Genomic DNA, 19,126 nt, shown 5'->3' on the forward strand with positions numbered 1-19,126 from the left:
GCATGGATCCTTTGTGGTAACTGAGGAGAGCAGGTGGGGACTTGGCTTAACAGCTCCTGCACTAGATTTGGCTTGGACCTGAAGCATGGCCAGTGAGGCAAGGTATCAGAAAGAAGCTGCAACCTGCTGGGAGGCACGCCCTCAGAATGCAAGGACGTCCCTTTAGGACAGAGATTAGGAGGAATGTTTATAGCTGGAAGGTGGTGTTGGAGTCTTGGGATCCGCATTGCAAGGATTGATCAGCGAGGTTGTGCACTCATGCTGGAGGACTTTGAGGTTCTTTTTGCTCATGCTCCTGGATTCTGGTTACTCCTTTTTTCAATTTGCTATCTTTGAGCGGTTTGATTGGGGCGATAGATGCGGACTGGGGCACTTCAGCAAAGAATGGTCCTGCGGCCTGCAGCGGGCTACTGGCGCAGCGCTGAACCGAACTGAACCCAATACTACTGGACTCCTGGTTTGATGTTTGATATTCTATGTGTTGTGCGCTTGCTTGTTGCCATTTCAGCAATTTGTTCTGTTGTTTGCATTTTGGGTGTTTGATATTTTCTTGAACGGGTTCCATGGTGTTTCTTTGTTTCCTAGCTGCCTGAGGAGGACAAATCTCAGTTATATTCTGCACTGTACATACTTTGAGAGTAAATGTACTTCGAATCCATGGGATTCATTGCCAGAGGCAGCTGTAGAGGCTAAGTCACTGGAAAATGAAGGTTTATAGGTTCTTGATTAGTAAGTAGACAGGATAATGGCGAACAGACTCAGACGTCCTAATTCTGCTTCCATATCTTACAGTCTTATTGAATTGTACAGAATTAGAACATGCTGGAGTGGCAGAGGAAAAGTTGCTGCAATGTTTTTTCAAAATAAGTGTTTTTAAGTCGAGCAACCATGTTTTTCTCCACAGACATTTGCAAGTTACAAGTAAGCCCATAGACGCCGGAATATAAAAGCATTTTGGTCGGAATATATTTGTTCAGTTTATAGATTGGAGCCAAAAGGCAAGCAGCACTCTGCAGTAAACAAGCCTTATCTTCTCCAAATTTATTCAGCTGAATGTAGAGTTGTCAAGGAGATGACTGGTGACTGCATGGGCCTAGTAACAGCCCACTTAATCCATCAAACATCAGTCGCAAAGTTGCTGCTTTGCTGGGGTACGGGGAAGTGAACAATTTACTCTACGTTTTGTGACCTTTCTCCCCGAGTGGAGAAGGGTGGGGAACTGGCCTGTCTGATTGAGAAGCTCTGAAAACAGCCTTTTACATTCTCAGATTCGTTAACCATGCGGAAATTGTCAATTGCTTTTGCGCTTCATAAAACAAATCTCTTGAAATAGAGATCTATTATTAGGCTAAGCAAAATACTTTTTTGGTTTACGACTATTTCAATTAGACCTGGTGACAGCACATTAAAAAAAACGTCCTGTTCCTCCATCATTAAGGACCCTCACAACCCAGAACATGCCCTCTTCTCAATGCTACCATCAGGGAGTAGGGTAAGGAGCCAAAAGATATAAACTCAGTGTTTTAGGAAGAGCTTCCTCCTCTTTGCCTTCAGATTTCCAAACAGAGAATGAACCAAGCAATGAAAACTACTTCACTATTTTTGTTTCGCTGATTTAATTATATATTTCTCATTGTAATTTTATGTATTACACTGTACAGCAACCACAGGACAACAATTTCACAATATATGTCAGTGATATTAAACCTGATTCTGACATTTTCCCAAAGCCAGTAGGTTTTAGATTTCTGCATCACAAGAACCACCCCATCACTCCAACACCAATTTATTCTACATCTTTTCTGGTAGTTGACTCCGAGTTGAAGTATGATTCTACTGTTAGTATATATCCTCTCATACCTCACCCAAAGCAACCAAATTTTTATGTCTTGTCTGGACATTCCATAGCATAGTCATCTTAGCCTTCTCCTTCTAACCCAATGCTAACACAAGCATTTTCTAATTAGGCTTATTAATGAATAATCAAGGGCTGAATCATTAATTAGTTGTTATATGCTTCGTAGCTCAGCTTTAATCTCTTACTTCAACCACAATCAAGTCAGCACAGCTGTGAGACTGTACTTGGTTGGTAGGGAAGACTTCTGTTTCTTTTTTGAGACTTTGCTTTTCATTGTGGTGAATTGTGACTTTATATTGGTATGCAAAAAGAGAAAAGCACAATTTCTACATCTTTCATGACTTCAGGATGTCCCAAGCCATTTTCTGAATAATTAAGTACTTTTGACCTGTAGTTGCTCTTACAGTATAATACATGGCGTGTTAGTAAGTTCCCTAAGCAGATCATCAGTGTTTTTATTTAGAAATGTTAATTCAGAAATACGCATTGGCCGTACACTAGGTGTACGCTAGGCGAAGTGGACTCAGCTCAATATATCATGGGCACGGCCCTCCCCATCATCGGTGGCATTTGCAGTTGCTGCTGCCTCAGGAAGGTTACCTCTGTCAGGGCCATGCCATCTTTTCACTGGCAGGAAGTACAGAAGCCTGACGTTCCACAACACCAGATTCAAGATTTGCCACGTCCTGCAGCCCATAGGTTCTTGAACCATCCCAGTGAAACCCTCATTGCTGCAGTTTAGTAACACTATGAACTCTTGGCCGCTTTGCATTAAAGTGGACACTTTTTATCCCCATTGTGTTTTCTTGTGAAGAATTAAATATAAATTTTTGTTTTTCTTGTGAATGCTGCTTATATAATACTGTTTCTGTGATGCTGCTACAAATAACTTTTTCATTGCTCCGGTGCGTACATAAATTTGTGTTTATGACCGTAAGTTCAACTTCGAGATTTTGAAGTAGAGCTGAAGAATTCTTTGGGGCAAAGGGCAAAGGGAGCCATGGTTTAATAGGTTACCCTAAAGTTGCCATCTCTGATGGAGCTGTGCTCTCTCAGTGCTTCAGTGGAACAGTGACCAAAGACAACCTCAGTCCTCAGGCAGATTTATGCACTTGAGACTTTACTGGGAGGTTTGTAATGTGGATGGCAATAACAAATGGTGTCACTATGACAATAACAATTTGCGTTTATATGTAATACACACAATGTGCTGGGGGAGCCCAGCAAGTCAGGCAGTGTCTATGGATGGGAATAAGCAGTCAATGTTTTGGGTCTAGACCATTCATTAAGACCTGATGAGTCCTGATGAAGGGTTTCGGCATGAAATGTCAGCTGTTTATTCCCATCCATAGATCAAGCCAAGTCAAATCACTTTTATTGTCACTTTGACCATAACTGCTGGTACAGTACATAGTAAAAATGAGACAACCTTTTTTCAGGACCATGGTGTTACATGACACAGTACAAAAACTAGACTGAATTACGTAAAAAACAACACAGAAAAAAATCTACACTAGACTACAGACCTACCCAGGACTGTATAAAGTGCACAAAACAGTGCAGGCATTACAATAAATAATAAGCAGGACAATCGAGCAGTAAGGTGTCAGTCCAGGCTCTGGGTATTGAGGAGTCTGATAGCTTGGGGGAAGAAACTGTTACATAGTCTGGTCATGAGAACCCGAATGCTTCGGTGCCTTTTCCCAGATGGCAAGAGGGAGTTGCTGTCTGACCTGCTGAGTATCGCTTCTATCCATTGTGTGTATCGCTCCAGATCCCCAGCATCTGCATAACCTCTTGTGTCTAAGATTTGCCTTTATGTAATGCCCTTAAAGTGGTAGTAGATCTCCCAATCTGTTTTTAGGTGTTCCTAAACTGTTACTTTTAATTTCATAATGATGTCATACAGGAAGGAGGAAAAGTTCTATCTGAGCAACTGCTTGATGTGATACGATGCTGATCGTGTCTCTCTCTGTCAAAGTGGATCAGTTTGTAACTGTTGCTGTAGAACTGTGTTTTAGTAGTACAGTTGATTGTTTCGATGATGAGCTGTGCTTTGACGTAATTAGATTGGATGGTGATGATAACACATTACATTTCAGCAGTGTCCAGTATCCCTGTCTGAAATGTCTTTATCACTTTACCAAGTCAGGCAGGAAAATCTGAATGTGAGTTCACCTCATCTTACACAGCTCTGGAATGACGTTCATAGATTTATAATATGTACAGCACGGAAACAGGCTGTTCGTCCCATCTCACATTTGCCTGTATTTGACCCATATCCCTCTAAACCTTTTCCTATGTCTTAAATGTTGTAACTGTATGTATACTATTCCTCTGAGAGCTCATTGTATATATTAAACATATGCCCCTCAGAACCCTGTGAGCCATTCCTCATTCACCTTACACGAAATCTCTCAAGTTTTAGACTCCTCTATCATGGGAAAGACTGTGACTATCTACCTTATCCATGTCTCTCATGGTTTTATAAAGCACTGACCTGGTTTAAACAATTTAGTATCGTCGATAAAATGCACTGGCCCAGGCTTTGCACAGGATCTTCTTTAGGTGGGTTGTCCCATTGCTGTTTGTGTTTGATCGATACCTGGTGGCTCATTAATCACACACTGCCTTGGTAAGGAATGGTATTTGGGGTGGAGAGGGAAGTAAAACCAGGCGAATGAATCTGAAGTATTTTGTTACCTTCTATCGCATTGTTACTATTCATAACTCATGAGCCTCATTAGCGACAGAAGGAAGGTAGATGCTCCACTTCTCTCAGTAATTAGATCACCTTCGTCTCTCAGAAAGTTTTCACTATGACAGTTTGTTCACGGTGCTATGAGCCATGCAGAGCTTTTACTGTGTAATATTACTAAACTTAGAGTTTAGCACATGGAATTGTACAAATTCCTATAAAGCGTTTACTGATTTTTTTTAAAAAAGCAAAATTTTACAATTGGAAGCCCCTGGTAAATAAGAGCCCATCACTGAAAACCTCATAAAAGAGTGAGATTTATCATCAGATCCGGGTAATACTGGCTAGGACTATCGTCTTTGGAGCAAAGAAGAATGAGAAGTGACTTGATAGAGGTGGACAAGATAAAAAGAGCCTTAGATTGAGTGGACAGCCAGAGACTTTTTCCAAGGGTGGAAATGGCTAATGCAAGGGGGCATAATTTTGAGGTGATTGGAGGAAATTCTGGGGGGATGTCAGAAGGTACGTTTTTTACACAGAGAATGGTGGGTGTATGGAATGCCTTGCCAGGGGTGGGGATAGAGGCAGATACATTAGAGACATTAAAAAAAAATGTTTAGATAGGCAGATGAATGATAGTAAAATGGAGGGCTATGTCAGAGGGAAGGGTTAGATTGATCTTAGTGTAAGTTAAAAGTTTGGCACAACATTGTGGGCCAAAATTCCTGTACTGTGCCGTAATTTTCTATGTTCTATTATAATACATAGAAGGTCGTATGTATGCTGTGTTTTCTCGTTGGAACAAGTTAAAGATAATCCTACTGCCTTGCTGTCTCACAATAGCCCAGTAATTTATGTTTGGAATATTTATCTTCCTTTAAAATATATACTTGTCTCTACCTCAGTAATTCCCTGTTGCAAATCATCACACGCTCTAACAGGTTTGCCTCATAAAGGTATCATTCATAACCTTACCGCTCATTCTCCTAATGACAGTCTTAATGATAGATGAAATCATTTTTCCCTCTTCGTCCTATCAAAACCATTCCATGAAATTGTAACTACTTCTGCTCCAGCTGAACTTGCTCTGATATCCTTTGGCTGCAATGTCACTCCATAGATTCATTGTGCGGTTTCAGTGATTTTAATATCCTTTCCCTAATGGGGCATTGCAGATTACACAGCATTGTCTAACTTGTACCTATTTAATGTGAGTCTATATTCTAAACCCATGCTTTTAAAACCCAAATTGATGTGGATCTCGCTACGACTTCATTTGCCTGCACTTGGACTCTCAGAGAGCTATTCATTTAACTTGTTTTTTTTGCCTTTTTTGTTTACCTCCAGGGTATTTGTATGGGGGTAAATAAAGAAAGAAAGTGAGGTTAAAAGGGAATGAAAATAACCTAGATAGCATTTTTAAAACCTCAAAATTCCCTAAAGCAATTTGTCCTTACTGACAAACAACAAAGTTCATCATCATAGTCTTTCTTGCCTCCATTCAGGACAGGTGTCAGATTGCCTCCAGCATTGGCAATTGGCATTGGCAAAGACCCCTCCCATCTGTCCCACAATCGCTACTACCTCCTGCTGTTGGGCAGAAGTTACTGCAGCATAAGAACCAGAACTGTAAAGCTAGGTAACAGCTTCGTCTCTCAGTCTGTTACACATCTTAACACCTTGGCTGCCATCCAGTACTCGTGTTGAATGCCCCTCACTCTCCAACTCTACAAACACACTCTCACCTTGCACTGGTCACATTTCATCTTTTATTGCTGTTGTTTCCCATAATTATAGGACTGTTTGTTTTATTATAACAATGTCAGTAACATTCTGTTAATCCGCTAAGCTTCAGCATGTCACTCAGGGACTTGTGCTAATATTATTTTGTGACTGTATGTGCTGGATTGGAACTGTATGTGCCCTGTGTGACTATATATACTATGTTTTGTTCTTTGGTCCAGGAGGAATGAAGTTTTGTTTAGCTGTGTAGACGTATGGTTGAATGGAAATAAACTTGAACTTGAAATGTAGTTACTGTTGCAGTGTGAGTAGTGTGGAAACTAGATTTGTGTGTGGTCAATGAGCAATTCAGTAATCATCAGTTAATGTTATTCTTTGAAGAATAAATATTAGTCTAGATAGCAGGGATAATGTCTCTGGAATGATATTGAGGGATTACTCTAGTAGTATAGTGGTTAGCACAGCCATTTTTTACAGAGCTAGTGATCACCGATTGCAGTTTGTTTCCTGCTACTGACTGTAAAGAGTTTGTCCGTTCTCCCCATGACCACATGGGTTTCCTGTGGGTGCTCTGGTTTCCTCCCACACTTCAAAGACATATGTTTAAGGTTGAGCATGAAGCGTTGTCGTCAGAGTGTGGTGAGCCTGGCGGCTGCCCCCAGTACAGTCCTCAGACTGTGTTGGTAGTTGACGCAAAGTGACATATTTTGCTGTATGTTTCGATATACATATGACAAATAAAGCTAATCTTTCTTTCTTTTTTGTTCGAAGTGTTAATGAGACTGCTTTTCTAGCATTCATCTGACAGTCGACTCTTTATCAGTGTCCGAGCAGGAACTTGGGGCTTTTTCTGTGGACCCCAGTCCCTGGTTTACCATTCACAGTTGACCATAATGAGCAGCATGTGCCACCTCTCTGCTTGTTCACATCTTTCTGAAACATTTAGCAGAGCTGCTCTGTTTGACAAACTGCCGGTTAGAAATTTGATCAAATAAATGTGATTTTATTTTCTCTGTTGTATACCCAAAGACCTGTTTAACCGGGTATAAATTGCTTAAGCAACCCCTTCCAATTGAAATATAGCTACCATGAAATTCGACAGCCACCTCCTGTTTTGTGTCAGCTTTGCATCCCAACCCGACTTCCATGGTCTTACAGACAGACATACTTTATTGATCCCGAGGGAAATTGGGTTTCGTTACAGTTGCACCAACCAAGAACAGTGAAGAAATATAGCAATATAAAACCATAAATAATTAAATAATGATAAGTTAATCGTGCCATGTGGAAATAAAGTCCAGGACCAGCCTATTGACTCAGGGTGTCTGACACTGCGAGGGAGGAGTTGTAAAGTTTGATGGCCACAGGTAGGAATGACTTCCTATGACGCTCAGTGTTACATCTCGGTGGAATGAGTCTCTGGCTGAATGTACTCCTGTGCCTAACCAGTACATTATGGAGTGGATGGGAGACATTCAACTTGGACAGCATCCTCTTTTCCGACACCACCGTCAGAGAGTCCAGTTCCACCCCCACAACATCACTGGCCTTACAAATGAGTTTGTTGATTCTGTTGGTGTCTGCTACCCTCAGCCTGCTGCCCCAGCACACAACAGCAAACATGAACCATACAGTCAGCATACAGTCAGAACCTGAATCAGGTTTATTGTTGCTGACAATTGTTGTGAAATTTGTTGTTTTGTGACAGCAGTACAGTGCAAGACATTTTAAAAAATGGACTGTAAGTTAGAATAAGAAATAAAATAAATAATGCAAAAGAGGAGTAACGAGGTAGTGTTCATGGGGTTATGGACTGATTAGAAATCTGATGGCAGAGGGGAAGAGGATCACAAGATGTACCTGAATCATCGAGTGTGTGTCTTCAGGCTCCTGTACCTCCTCCTTGATGGTAGCAACGAGAAGAGGGCATGTCCTGGGTCCTTAATAACGGATGGATGGTCTTAATTTCATGGGGCTGGATAATGGCAGGAGTAGAGCAGTGTAATGTTTGAGTCTCTCCACCTCTGACCCCACAGCTACTCAAGGTGCTGCTCACCTTCTCCCTCATATCAAGCCTGCCCACAATCACCTCCAACCCCATCTTTAATGTCGTACTCAATGCTCTTAGATCTCAGCACTCCACATAAAGATTGCTGCTCGGACATGTGTTCAAATAATGATTCCTTTTCTCTTGTTCTATACCTGGAAATCTGTTTAACACAGAATAAATAGCCAGTGAGAGAAGTCACTGAGCCAAGCTCTCTCCTCACGTTCTAATTTCAGGCCCAACATCTGAGGTGGAGGGCCGGGCAGTACTACAGAAGTGTGCAACGTTCGATGGCAACTGACTCTTCAGTCAGTGGAATAATGATTTGCTGCTTTACAATCATTTCAGAACATCCATTTCTAAGCATGCTGTTTCCAACAGCAAATTTCAGTATCACATACCATTTGTTTATCTTTCAGGATGTGTGCATTTCTGCCACCTTTTTACTTTGATCCAAGATGAGATAGGACTCTGGCGATTGGAGCCTGCCCACCTGTCCATTCTGTGACATCATTTTGGATCAAGCATCCAAACTGTGCCTGGGCCCATTATTCATTTTTATTATATTTATTTTTGCATTTAGATCTGAGACTTGCTCTTCTTTCACAGCAGATTTTGCCTCTGCTGAGTTCTGTGTCTTTCTAAAGAAGGTCTGCACCAGCTGGGTATTGGCAGGAGCAGAGAAGTGAAATACTTACCTGAGGGTTTGGGTCTCTCCACCTTCGACTGCACTGACCCCACTACTACTCAAAGCACTGCTCACCATCCATCACTAAAGACACACACACACACACACACACACACACACACACACACACACACACACACACACGCACACACACACACACACACACACACACACACACACACCCCTTCGACTGCACTGACCCCACTACTACTCAAAGCACTGCTCACCATCCATCACTAAGGACACACACACACACACACACACACACACACACACACACACACACACACACACACACACACACACACACACACACACACACACACACCTTCGACTGCACTAACCCCACTACTATTCAAAGCACTGCTCACCATCCATCACTAAAGACACACACACACACACACACACACACACACACACACACACCTTCGACTGCACTGACCCCACTACTACTCAAAGCACTGCTCACCATCCATCACTAAAGACACACACACACACACACACACACACACACACACACACCTTCGACTGCACTGACCCCACTACTACTCAAAGCACTGCTCACCATCCATCACTAAAGACACACACACACACACACACACACACACACACACACACACACACACACACACACACACACACACACACACACACACACACACACCCCTCCCCCACCTGGAGGAACCCAACAGGCCAGGCAGCGTCAAAGGAAAAGAGTAAACCAAGACCCTTCATCAGGACTGGAAAGGAAGGGGGAAGATGCCAGAATAAAAAGGTGGGGGGGAGGAGGGGGAAAAGGCTGGGTGGAAGGTGACAGGTGAAGCCAGGTGGGTGGGAAAGGCCAAGGGCAGGAGAAGAACATCAGAGTGGATAGTGAAAGTTTTTCCAAGTATGGATAAAAATAAAAGAGAAATGAGAGTGGATATAGAACCGCTAGAAAATGAGGCAGGAGAATTAATAATGGGGGACTAGGAGATGGCTGATGAACTAAATTAATATTTTGCATCCATCTTCAGTGTGGAAGACACTAGCAGTATGCCATTTGTTTATCTTTCGGGATGTTGTAGTGTGTGAAGGAAGAGATGTGGGTGCAGTTACTGTTACAAGAGAGAAGGTGCTCAAAAAGCTGAAAGACCTAAAGGTACATAAGTCACCCGGACCAGAGGAACCGCACCCTAGGGTTCTGAAAGAGGTAGCATTAGAGACTGTGGTGGCATTGGAAATGATCTTTCAAAAATCATTGGACTCTGACATGGTGTCAGAGGACTGGAAAATTGCAAATGTCACTCCACTCTTTAAGAAAGGAGGAAGGCAACAGAAATGAAATTTTAGACCAATTAGCTTGACCTCGGTGGTTGGGAAGATGTTAGAGTCAATTGTTAAGGATGAGGTGATGGAGTATGTGGTGACACAGACAAGATGCTAAAGTCAGCATAGTTTCTTTCAGGGAAAATCCTGCCTGATGAACCTGTACTTTGAAGAGATTACAAGTAGGATAGATAAAGGGGATGCAGTGGATGTTGTATATTTGGACTTTCAAAAAACCTTTGACAAGGTGCCACACATGAGGCTGCTTACCAAGCTAAGAGCCCATGGCATTACAGGAAAGATATTAACATGGTTAGAGCATTGGCTGATAGGCAGGAGGCAGCGAGTGGGAATAAAAGGATGCTTTTCTGGTTGGTTGGTGGTGTTCTATAGGGGTCGGTGTTGGGACCACTTCATTTTATGCTGTAAATAATTGACTTAGATGATGGAATAGATGGCTTTGTGGCCAAGTTTGAAGATGATATGAAGATTGGTGGAGGGGCAAGTACTGTTGAGGAAACAGGTAGGATGCAGAAGGATTTGGACAGATAAGGAGAATGGGCAAGAAAGTGGCAAATGAAATACAATGTTGGAAAATGCATGATCATGCACTTTGGTAGTAGAAATAAATGTGCGGACTATTTTCTAAACGGGGAGAAAATCCAGGAATCAGAGATGCAGAGGGACTTGGGAATCTTACTGCAGAACACCCTAAAGGTTAACTGGCAGGTTGAGTCGGTGGTGAGGAAGGCAAACGCCATGTTAACATTCATTTCAAGAGGTCTGGAATACAAGAGGAAGGATGTATTGCTGAGGCACTAGGGAGGCCTCACCCTGAGTATTGTGAACAGTTTTGGGCCCCTCATCTTAGAAAAGATGTACTGGCATTGGAAAGGGTCCAGAGGAGGTTCACAAGGATGATTCCAGGAATGAAAGGGTTATCATATGAGGAATGTTTGATGGCTCTGGATCTGTACTCGCTGGAATTCGGGGGGGGGGGGGGGGGGGGCTCTCATTGAAACCTTCTGAATGTTGAAAGGCCTAGACAGAGTAGATGTGGAAAGGATGTTTCCCACGGTGGGAGAGTCTAGGACAACAGGGCACAGCCTCAGGATAGAGGGGCACCCATTCAAAGCATAGTTGAGGAGAAATTTCTTCAGCCAGAAGGTGGTGAATTTGTGGAACTTGTTACCACATGCAGCTGTGGAGTCCAGGTCATTGGGTGTATTTAAGGCAAAGATTAATACGTTCTTGACTGGACATGGCATCAAATGTTACGGGGAGAAGGCTGGGAACTGGGGTTGAGGAGGAGGAATAATAAGGATCACCCATGACTGGATGGCAGAGCAGACTCGATGGGCCAGTTGGCCTAATTCTGCTCCTATGTCTTATGGTCTTATAGTGTAAGAAAGACTCTGATAGGAGAGGAGAGTGGATAGTAGGAGAAAGGCAAGGAGGAGGGGATCCAAGGGAAAGAAATAGGCAGGGGAGAGGAAGTGAAGTGTCAGAGTGGGACTCATAGCATCTGGGACATGCCCCCTTTTCTTATTACTACTATCAGAGATGGTGCAGGAACACAAAGACACACACTGGCCAGTTTTGGAACAGCTTCTTCCCCTCTGCCATCAGATTTCCGAATGGACCATGGACACCACCTCGCTGTTTATTTATCTTATTTCTAATTGTATCTCGGGGTACTTTGTGTGTCTTGCACTTACTGCTGGTACAAAACAACACATTTTCAGGTCACCTCCAGTCACCTGGCAAAGGATGCTCCCCAGATTCAGGAGACCTACCAACCTACTTCAACACCAGCGGACGAGCAGGACGGGCTCCTTGGATAAGTCACTGATTTGACTGCCTGCGTGCTACTTCTGCTGGTTTTGGCTGAAGCGAAACTTTCCGAAGCATTACTGGTGGACCTGTGCCCAGCGTTTTCAGGGAAAGGTACAATTCCACACAGTGTCCGCGACGCTGGGACACCCTGTGTCTGGGAGGTGGGCGATAATTGGGTAAGGGCAGGGAGATGGTGACAGACTGGCAGAAGAAGGCAAGCTGACAGAGTGCTTCTACAATCACAGCTCACCATGAAACATCCCACAGGGAAGCCAGCGATGCTCACTCCCTCACTTCAGCACCACTCTAGGGCACACACTGCCTTGCCTGTGGCTTTGAATGTTTACGTCTTGGCTGCTGAAGCTGATATTAGCACCATTAGTCAGTTGTGTGTGCACATAGGGAGTGAGTTAAGAATGCATGTGCTGCCAAAGAAAGCAACCTCATATCCTTTCTGAAGGCTATGTGGAAAGAGTGCAGGCTTCGTGGCTTTTCTAAGATCTCAGTCTGCCCTCAGGGTCAAGGTGTTACATTCTGTGTCACAAACTCCGACTGATGAAGAGTGTGGGATGAAATACAGCGCATTGAGCACGGACCTCAGAGCAATTGCCTTGGTGCGTTCATCTTGTGCGGTCTCTTTGCTCTCTCTACCTTTCCACTGTGTCAAAGGTTGGCTGTTCGACAACAAGGACTGAACCTGTGCCCATGACTCATGACACCTCTGGCTGAGGAACCTACACAGATCTGGCAGTAAGATGCAATCAAAGCCATTCCTCCAGAGACTCAGACCACCAGGGAGCGTGCGTGCTTGTGTCTCTTCCTCCACCAGGGAGTGTTTCTATTTGTGTGTGTGTGTTGTGAGCAGTTTTGGGACCTTATCTAAGACCCTTCTTTGGGTCCTTATCAATGCTGGCATTGGAGAGGGGCCAGAGGAAATTCATGAAAAGGATCCCAGGAGTGGAAGGGTTAATGCATGAGGATGGCTCTGGTCCTGCACTCGCTGAAGTTTGGAAGTTTGGGGATCTCATTGAAACCTGGATGGAGTGGATGTGAAGAGGATGTTTCCGATAGTGGGAGTCCTGGACCAGAGGGCAGAGCCTCTGAATATAAGGATGCCCTTTAGAACAGAGATGAGGAGGAATTTCTTTTGACAGAAGGTGGTGAATCTGTGGAATTCATTGCCACAGATGGCTGTGGAGGCAAAATCATTGAGTATATTTAAGTGGAGGATGACAGGTTCTTGATTAGTGAGGGTATCAAAGATTATAGAGAGAAGGCAAGAGAGTGGGATTGAGAGGGAAGGAGAATGATGGAGAAGACTTGATGGGCTGAATGGCCTGAGCCTTATGGCCTTATAGACATTGAGTGGGAGGCCTGATTCTCTGATTCAGTGCATGAGATTGCAATGACTTGAATCCAGCCTCTGACTGTTCACAAATGCAATCATAATCTACACACTGGGGTGTGATCAGCTGGGGATGGTTTGTGTTAATGAGCAGGTGTACCTTGCTGAGTGTACTACCACTGAGCGTATTTATTGTATGGAAATGGGCTTCACAGACGGTTGCCCTTGAGAAGGTGGTCGCAAACTGCCTTCCTAATCCACTTCATTCCTTTCAGATTCAGATTTATCTATTGCAACATACAGTGAAATGCGTCATTTGCGTCAACCACAACACGAGTAGCGATGTGCTGGGGGCAGCCTGCAAGCATCACCTCACATTCTGGTGCCAACATGGTGTACCCACAATGCAGAACACAATAAGTACCAAAAGCCCCTCACCTCCCTCCCGGTCATCGACACACACGGACAGTCCTCCAACCCTGGGACAGGCCTTCAGCCGCCAGTCTCCAGGGTTTGACCATCGGACTTCGACTTCCGCACTTCCAAAGGTTGCGTGGTGTGTTTCCGTAAAATCTGTGGGAGGCGCGGTGATGCGGCAGGTAGTACTGCTGCCTTACAGATGCACCGGCCCAGGTTTGTCTTGAAACTTGGGTGCTGTCTGTGTGGAGTTTGCATGTTGTCACCTTGACTGCATGTGCTTCTTCTGTTTCAGAAGTTCTCTGGCCACTGGAAATTGCCCTGAATGTGGTGAAGGGTACAATCGGGGACGGGGAGGTGGGGCTGGGGGAGGATTGAAGGGATGTGGGCAGAATAAAGTAGAATTAGATTAGGATTAGTATAATTAGGTTGCTGCAGACCCTGTAGACGAAAGAGCCTGTTTCCTTGCTGTTTGACCATATCATGACCCTTTGGAAGTTCTGCTATTTACTTTACATCAACACTTGTGAATTTGACACCATCGCTGTGTGATTTTTGTGTTCGCTCTATTCCTGGAAGTTGTGCCTTCTGCCTTAAATATTGTTTGATTTTCATAATTCCTTGGTGGCTGTGATGAGGACTGCTTGCCATGAACTCCATTAGCAATTACAATTACAGCATGTAACCGTAAGAAATAGGAGGAGAATTTGGCCGTTTGGCCCATCGTGACTGCTCTGCATTTTATCACGGCTGATTTATTTTTTCTTTCAACCCCATTCTCCTGCCTTTTTCATTTAACTTTTGATGACCTTACTAATCAAGATCCTATCAACCTCTGGTTGAAATATACCCAAAGACTTGGGCTCCACACCCATTTGTGGCAGTCAATTCCACAGATTTTACCACACTGTGGTTAAATAAATTCTTTCTTGCCCTTATTGTAAGGGGGTGTCCTTGTATTCCGAGGTCCTGCCTTCTGGTCCTAGACTCACCCACTGTTAGAAAGATCCTCTCAACATCCACTCTATCTGATGCTATCAATATTCAGTAGGTTTCAATGATAACTCCCCTTGTTCTTCTAAATACCAGTGAGTACAGGCCCAGAGCCTTCAAGTTCAAAGCAAGGGTTAACATTGTATGTTAACACTTTTATTCTTGGCACCATTCTCGTGAACCTCCTCTGGGCTGTCTCCAAAGCCAGCACATCCTTTGTTACGTATGGGTAGCAAATTACTCAGAATACTCTAAATGTGGTCTGAATAAGGAGATCTGTGGAAGGTTTAAGGGAGATCTGGGCCAAACATTAGCAAATGGCATTAACTTAGCTTGGAACCATGATCAGCATGGACCAGTTGGGCTAAGAGGCCTGGCTTCACTCTATGATCTTGAGCTTGTTCAAATCTTGCAGAGTATGTGTGGGACACCAGTAGCAGATGCATCCTCCGTGACCACTGATCAATTTTGTGATTGATTTTCCGTTAGACACAGAGACAAAACATTTTGGAAATCAAAAGACTGCAGATGCTGGAGATTTGACATCAAAAATGCCAGAAACACTCAACAGGTTTTGCAGCATCTGTAGAGAGAGAGAAAAAAAAGAGTTAATGATCCTTCATCAGAACTGGGAAAATAAGAAAATGTCTTGTCTTGGTACTTTGTAAAGTTTGTTATTTGTTGTCATTTTTGCTGGCACGCTCACGCTGGTATAACTCTCGGTGACCTTCTGTGTCTTGGGACTCTTCCTTTGTGACTAGCCGGACCAGTTTTAATCACAGAGCACGAGAATTCTATAACATGATCATCATGACACCATGTCAAAACTAAGAAAAGAATCAAAGTTGCTTGAGATTACCTTGTGTGGCACATTGGCACCCTTGGATTTGAAAGTCATTTGCAATGAAAATGTTTCCAGAATTGTCAGAAGCATCAAACTGTTGCGAGGAGATATCCTCAGTGAATGAAGACGATTAAAAGTTCATCACTTATCATGTTGACAGGTACACCTGTGTCAACCAATACATTGATTTATGAAAACTGTTCACTCGTACCTACGGCTGAATGCCCTGACAACAGCAGTGAAAACTAGGATGATCTGAATTCTCATTGACTTCTGCACTCGCCTCAGTGCGCGTGGCCTGTTCCGATGAGTTCACGTTCACTGGATTTGTTGAATGATAAATGGTGGTGGAATAGTTGAGATTCCCACAAGACTTTGAGTGTTCCCCCTCTTCCCTACCCCAACAGGGAATCTGCTTTGTCTCTGAATCTTGTTCCTTTTTCACATAGAACGGTGCAGCAAGGAACAGGCCCTTGACCCATGGCGACCATGACGCTAACTCTTTCTGTGCTGTAGTATTCTATGACTCTATTGCAGGTCAATGGGACTAGGCAGAATAATAGTTTGGCACAGACTAGATGGAAGAAAAGGTCTGTTTCTGTGCTGTAATACTCTATGATGCTCATTTAAACTAATTCTATCTATCTGCACATGGTCCATATCCCTCCATTCCTTGCCTGTTCATGTGTCTGCCTTAAAGCTTTTGTATTTCCTGCCACCATTTCGCCTGGCAGGATGTTCCAGACACCCACTCCTGTGTTTAAAAAGAAATTGCCTCATCAATTCAAAGAAGATGAGTAATGCAGTTTGTTAGACTGGGAGTGCTGGGGAACTGGAATGCACAGCCTGTGTCAGACATGACAGAGGCATTTAAGAGTCTCTTAGATGGACACACAGATATGAAGAAAATGGAGGGATTGGGAAGGGATTAGCTTAGTCAACTTTTATTAGTAGTTTAATTAGGTCAGCACAATATCATGTGCTTGTATTGTTCTATGCTCCAGGTATTAATGTGTATCTTCTATAAACTATCAACTCCCAGCTACTCACATGATTTCCATTTCTCTCCATCTGCCGCCCTCCTGCCTTCCCCTCCCAGTAGGATTCACCCTTCACCTGCCAGCTTGTGCTCCTTCCTCCTCCTCCTCCTACCCTTTTATTCTGGCTTCAATTCCTTTCCTTACCAGTTCTGACGAGGGGTCCCAGAATGAAATGTTGATTGTTCTTTTAACCTCCGTTGATGCTGCCAGGCCTGATGATTTCCTCCATCAGTTTGTGTGTGGTTAATCCAGATTTACAGCACCTGCAGTCTCTCTTGTCTCTTCGATAAACTTTCAAGTTCAAGCTGTAGTCTCTAATATTTGATGATGAGGGTCCTAAATGATGGCTTCTTGGGGCATCGCCTTTTGAATATGTCATTGATGGTGGGGAGACTAGTGTCCGTGAAGGAGCTGACTGAGCTTACAGCCTTCTGCAGCTTTTTTCCAATAGATTTAACAAACTCTTCATTGAATAGGTGCAGAGGAGATTTACAAGTATGTTGCCTGGATTGACGAGCATGTCTCATGAGGATAGGTTGAGTGAACTCGGCCTTTTCTCCTTGGAGTGACAGAGGATGAGAGGTGACCTGTTAGAGGTGTATAAGATGATGAGAGGCATTGATCATGTGGATAGTCAGAGGCTTTTCCCCAGGGCTGAAATGGCTAGCATGAGAGGGCATATTTTTAAGGTGCTTGGAAGCAGGTACAGAGGAGATGTCAGGGGTAAGTTTTTTACACAGAGAGTGGTGAGTGCGTGGAATGGGCTGCTGGTGGCGGTGGTGGAGGCGGAATCGATAGGGTCTTTTAAGAGACTCCTGGATGGATACATGGAGCTTTGAAAAATAGAGGGCTATGGGTAAGCCCTGGTAGTTCTAAGGTAAGGACATGTTTGGCACAGCTTTGTGGGCAGAAGGACCTGTATTGTGCTGTAGGTTTTCTATGTTTCTATGAATACTGTACTACAATGACTTCTGTCCTTATGGTTGTTCCCAAGACACACTGCATCCTCAGAAGTGCAGAGTCGTAAGAGGAAATTAATGCAGCATTTGCTTTCAAAAAGCACTTCTATCAACATAACAACACCATAGACAATAACGATCTGGCTTTATTTCAAAACTTAAAAATCATTTTCCTATCAATCTCTCCACTCTATCTGACGGGGACGTTGTTAAGTTCCTGTGTTCCTTGGTGAATTATTTTACATAACAGGAAGTGTTAGAGCTCAGCCATTTTGTGCACAGCCCCTCTCTAATTTTGTACTAATAGCAGGTGACATACTGTCTCCTAACTGTGTCCCTTAAAATCTGGCACCAAGGAAGCTTTAACTCAAATAATTGCTGGAATAAGCCAGAATACAGTGCAGCTTTGTGAAATTCAATCTGGAGGTTTTTTTAGTCCTGGGTGTGGCTGCGGTGCCACATGCCAACATGCAATATCTCACGCTGTGCCTCTTCTTTCTAACCCGGTGCATTTCCTTTCATAGATAGCTGCCTCAGGAGGAACGCTTCCCCCTGTCAGCACACTGACTGCCCTCCATGGCTTGCAACACAACCCGCCGACTGTAGCCCAGCAGACCCAGAACCTCATCATGGCTTCCTTACCGAGCGTCATGGCTATCGCACCCAGTGACTCAACCTGCCTTTCACCTGCACTAGCAAATGGAGGAGCTTCCGCACTGGTGATTGGTAAGTAGCCACAGAGATCCTGCATGGTGTCAGTGGTTGGGATATCACCTGTCACTAAGGCTCTCCAAGTTGGCACCAATAATTTTACACTAAGCCTATATTAAGCCCATTTTTTCTTATCACAATCCCATTAGCCTACTATAGATCTACAATTTTGGGGCAATTTACAGTGACAGATTAACCTACTGACTTGCATGTTTTTGAGACGTAGGAGAGAACTGAAACACCCAGAGGGATGCATCTAATCACAGGGAGAAAATGGGTAAACTCCACATAGACAGCATCAGAAGTCAGGATTGAACTCAGGTCTCTGGAGTTTTGAGATAACGACTTGATTGGCTGTGCCATTGTGCCATGCATAATGTCAGCACAGAGATGGTGTAGCAGCTGTAGCATCCCATCAAGGACGCTGGGATATTTTATTTCCTTGAATATCTCGAGTAAACATTATAAATCCTCCACAGACGTACTTTGATGAGTAATGACGGTTATTAACTATGAGAAAATGGCAGATGTTTTGTGTACAGTATAGTCTGATCTCCCAAATGTTGTTGATGTAGCCTCATCTTTGGTGGAGGTGTAAGGAGGCTTATTCCGATTAGGAATGAGCCTTTCTTTTAACCC

General features: G+C 43.6%; 1 protein-coding gene across 4 annotated transcripts in view; it reads left to right on the forward strand.

The window, feature by feature from the left end:
- The window catches only part of LOC140738265 (hepatocyte nuclear factor 1-alpha-like), a 219,673-nt gene that overhangs the window by 131,789 nt on the left and 68,758 nt on the right, over positions 1-19,126 (forward strand). For all 4 annotated transcript variants that reach the window (XM_073065428.1, XM_073065427.1, XM_073065426.1 and 1 more), the window contains exon 6: positions 18,301-18,502. In XM_073065428.1, coding sequence (XP_072921529.1) covers positions 18,301-18,502 — 202 coding nt within the window. The remainder of the gene's footprint in view (positions 1-18,300; positions 18,503-19,126) is intronic.

This window comes from Hemitrygon akajei, chromosome 14 (genome assembly GCF_048418815.1).
Source record: "Hemitrygon akajei chromosome 14, sHemAka1.3, whole genome shotgun sequence".
NCBI lineage: Eukaryota > Metazoa > Chordata > Chondrichthyes > Myliobatiformes > Dasyatidae > Hemitrygon > Hemitrygon akajei.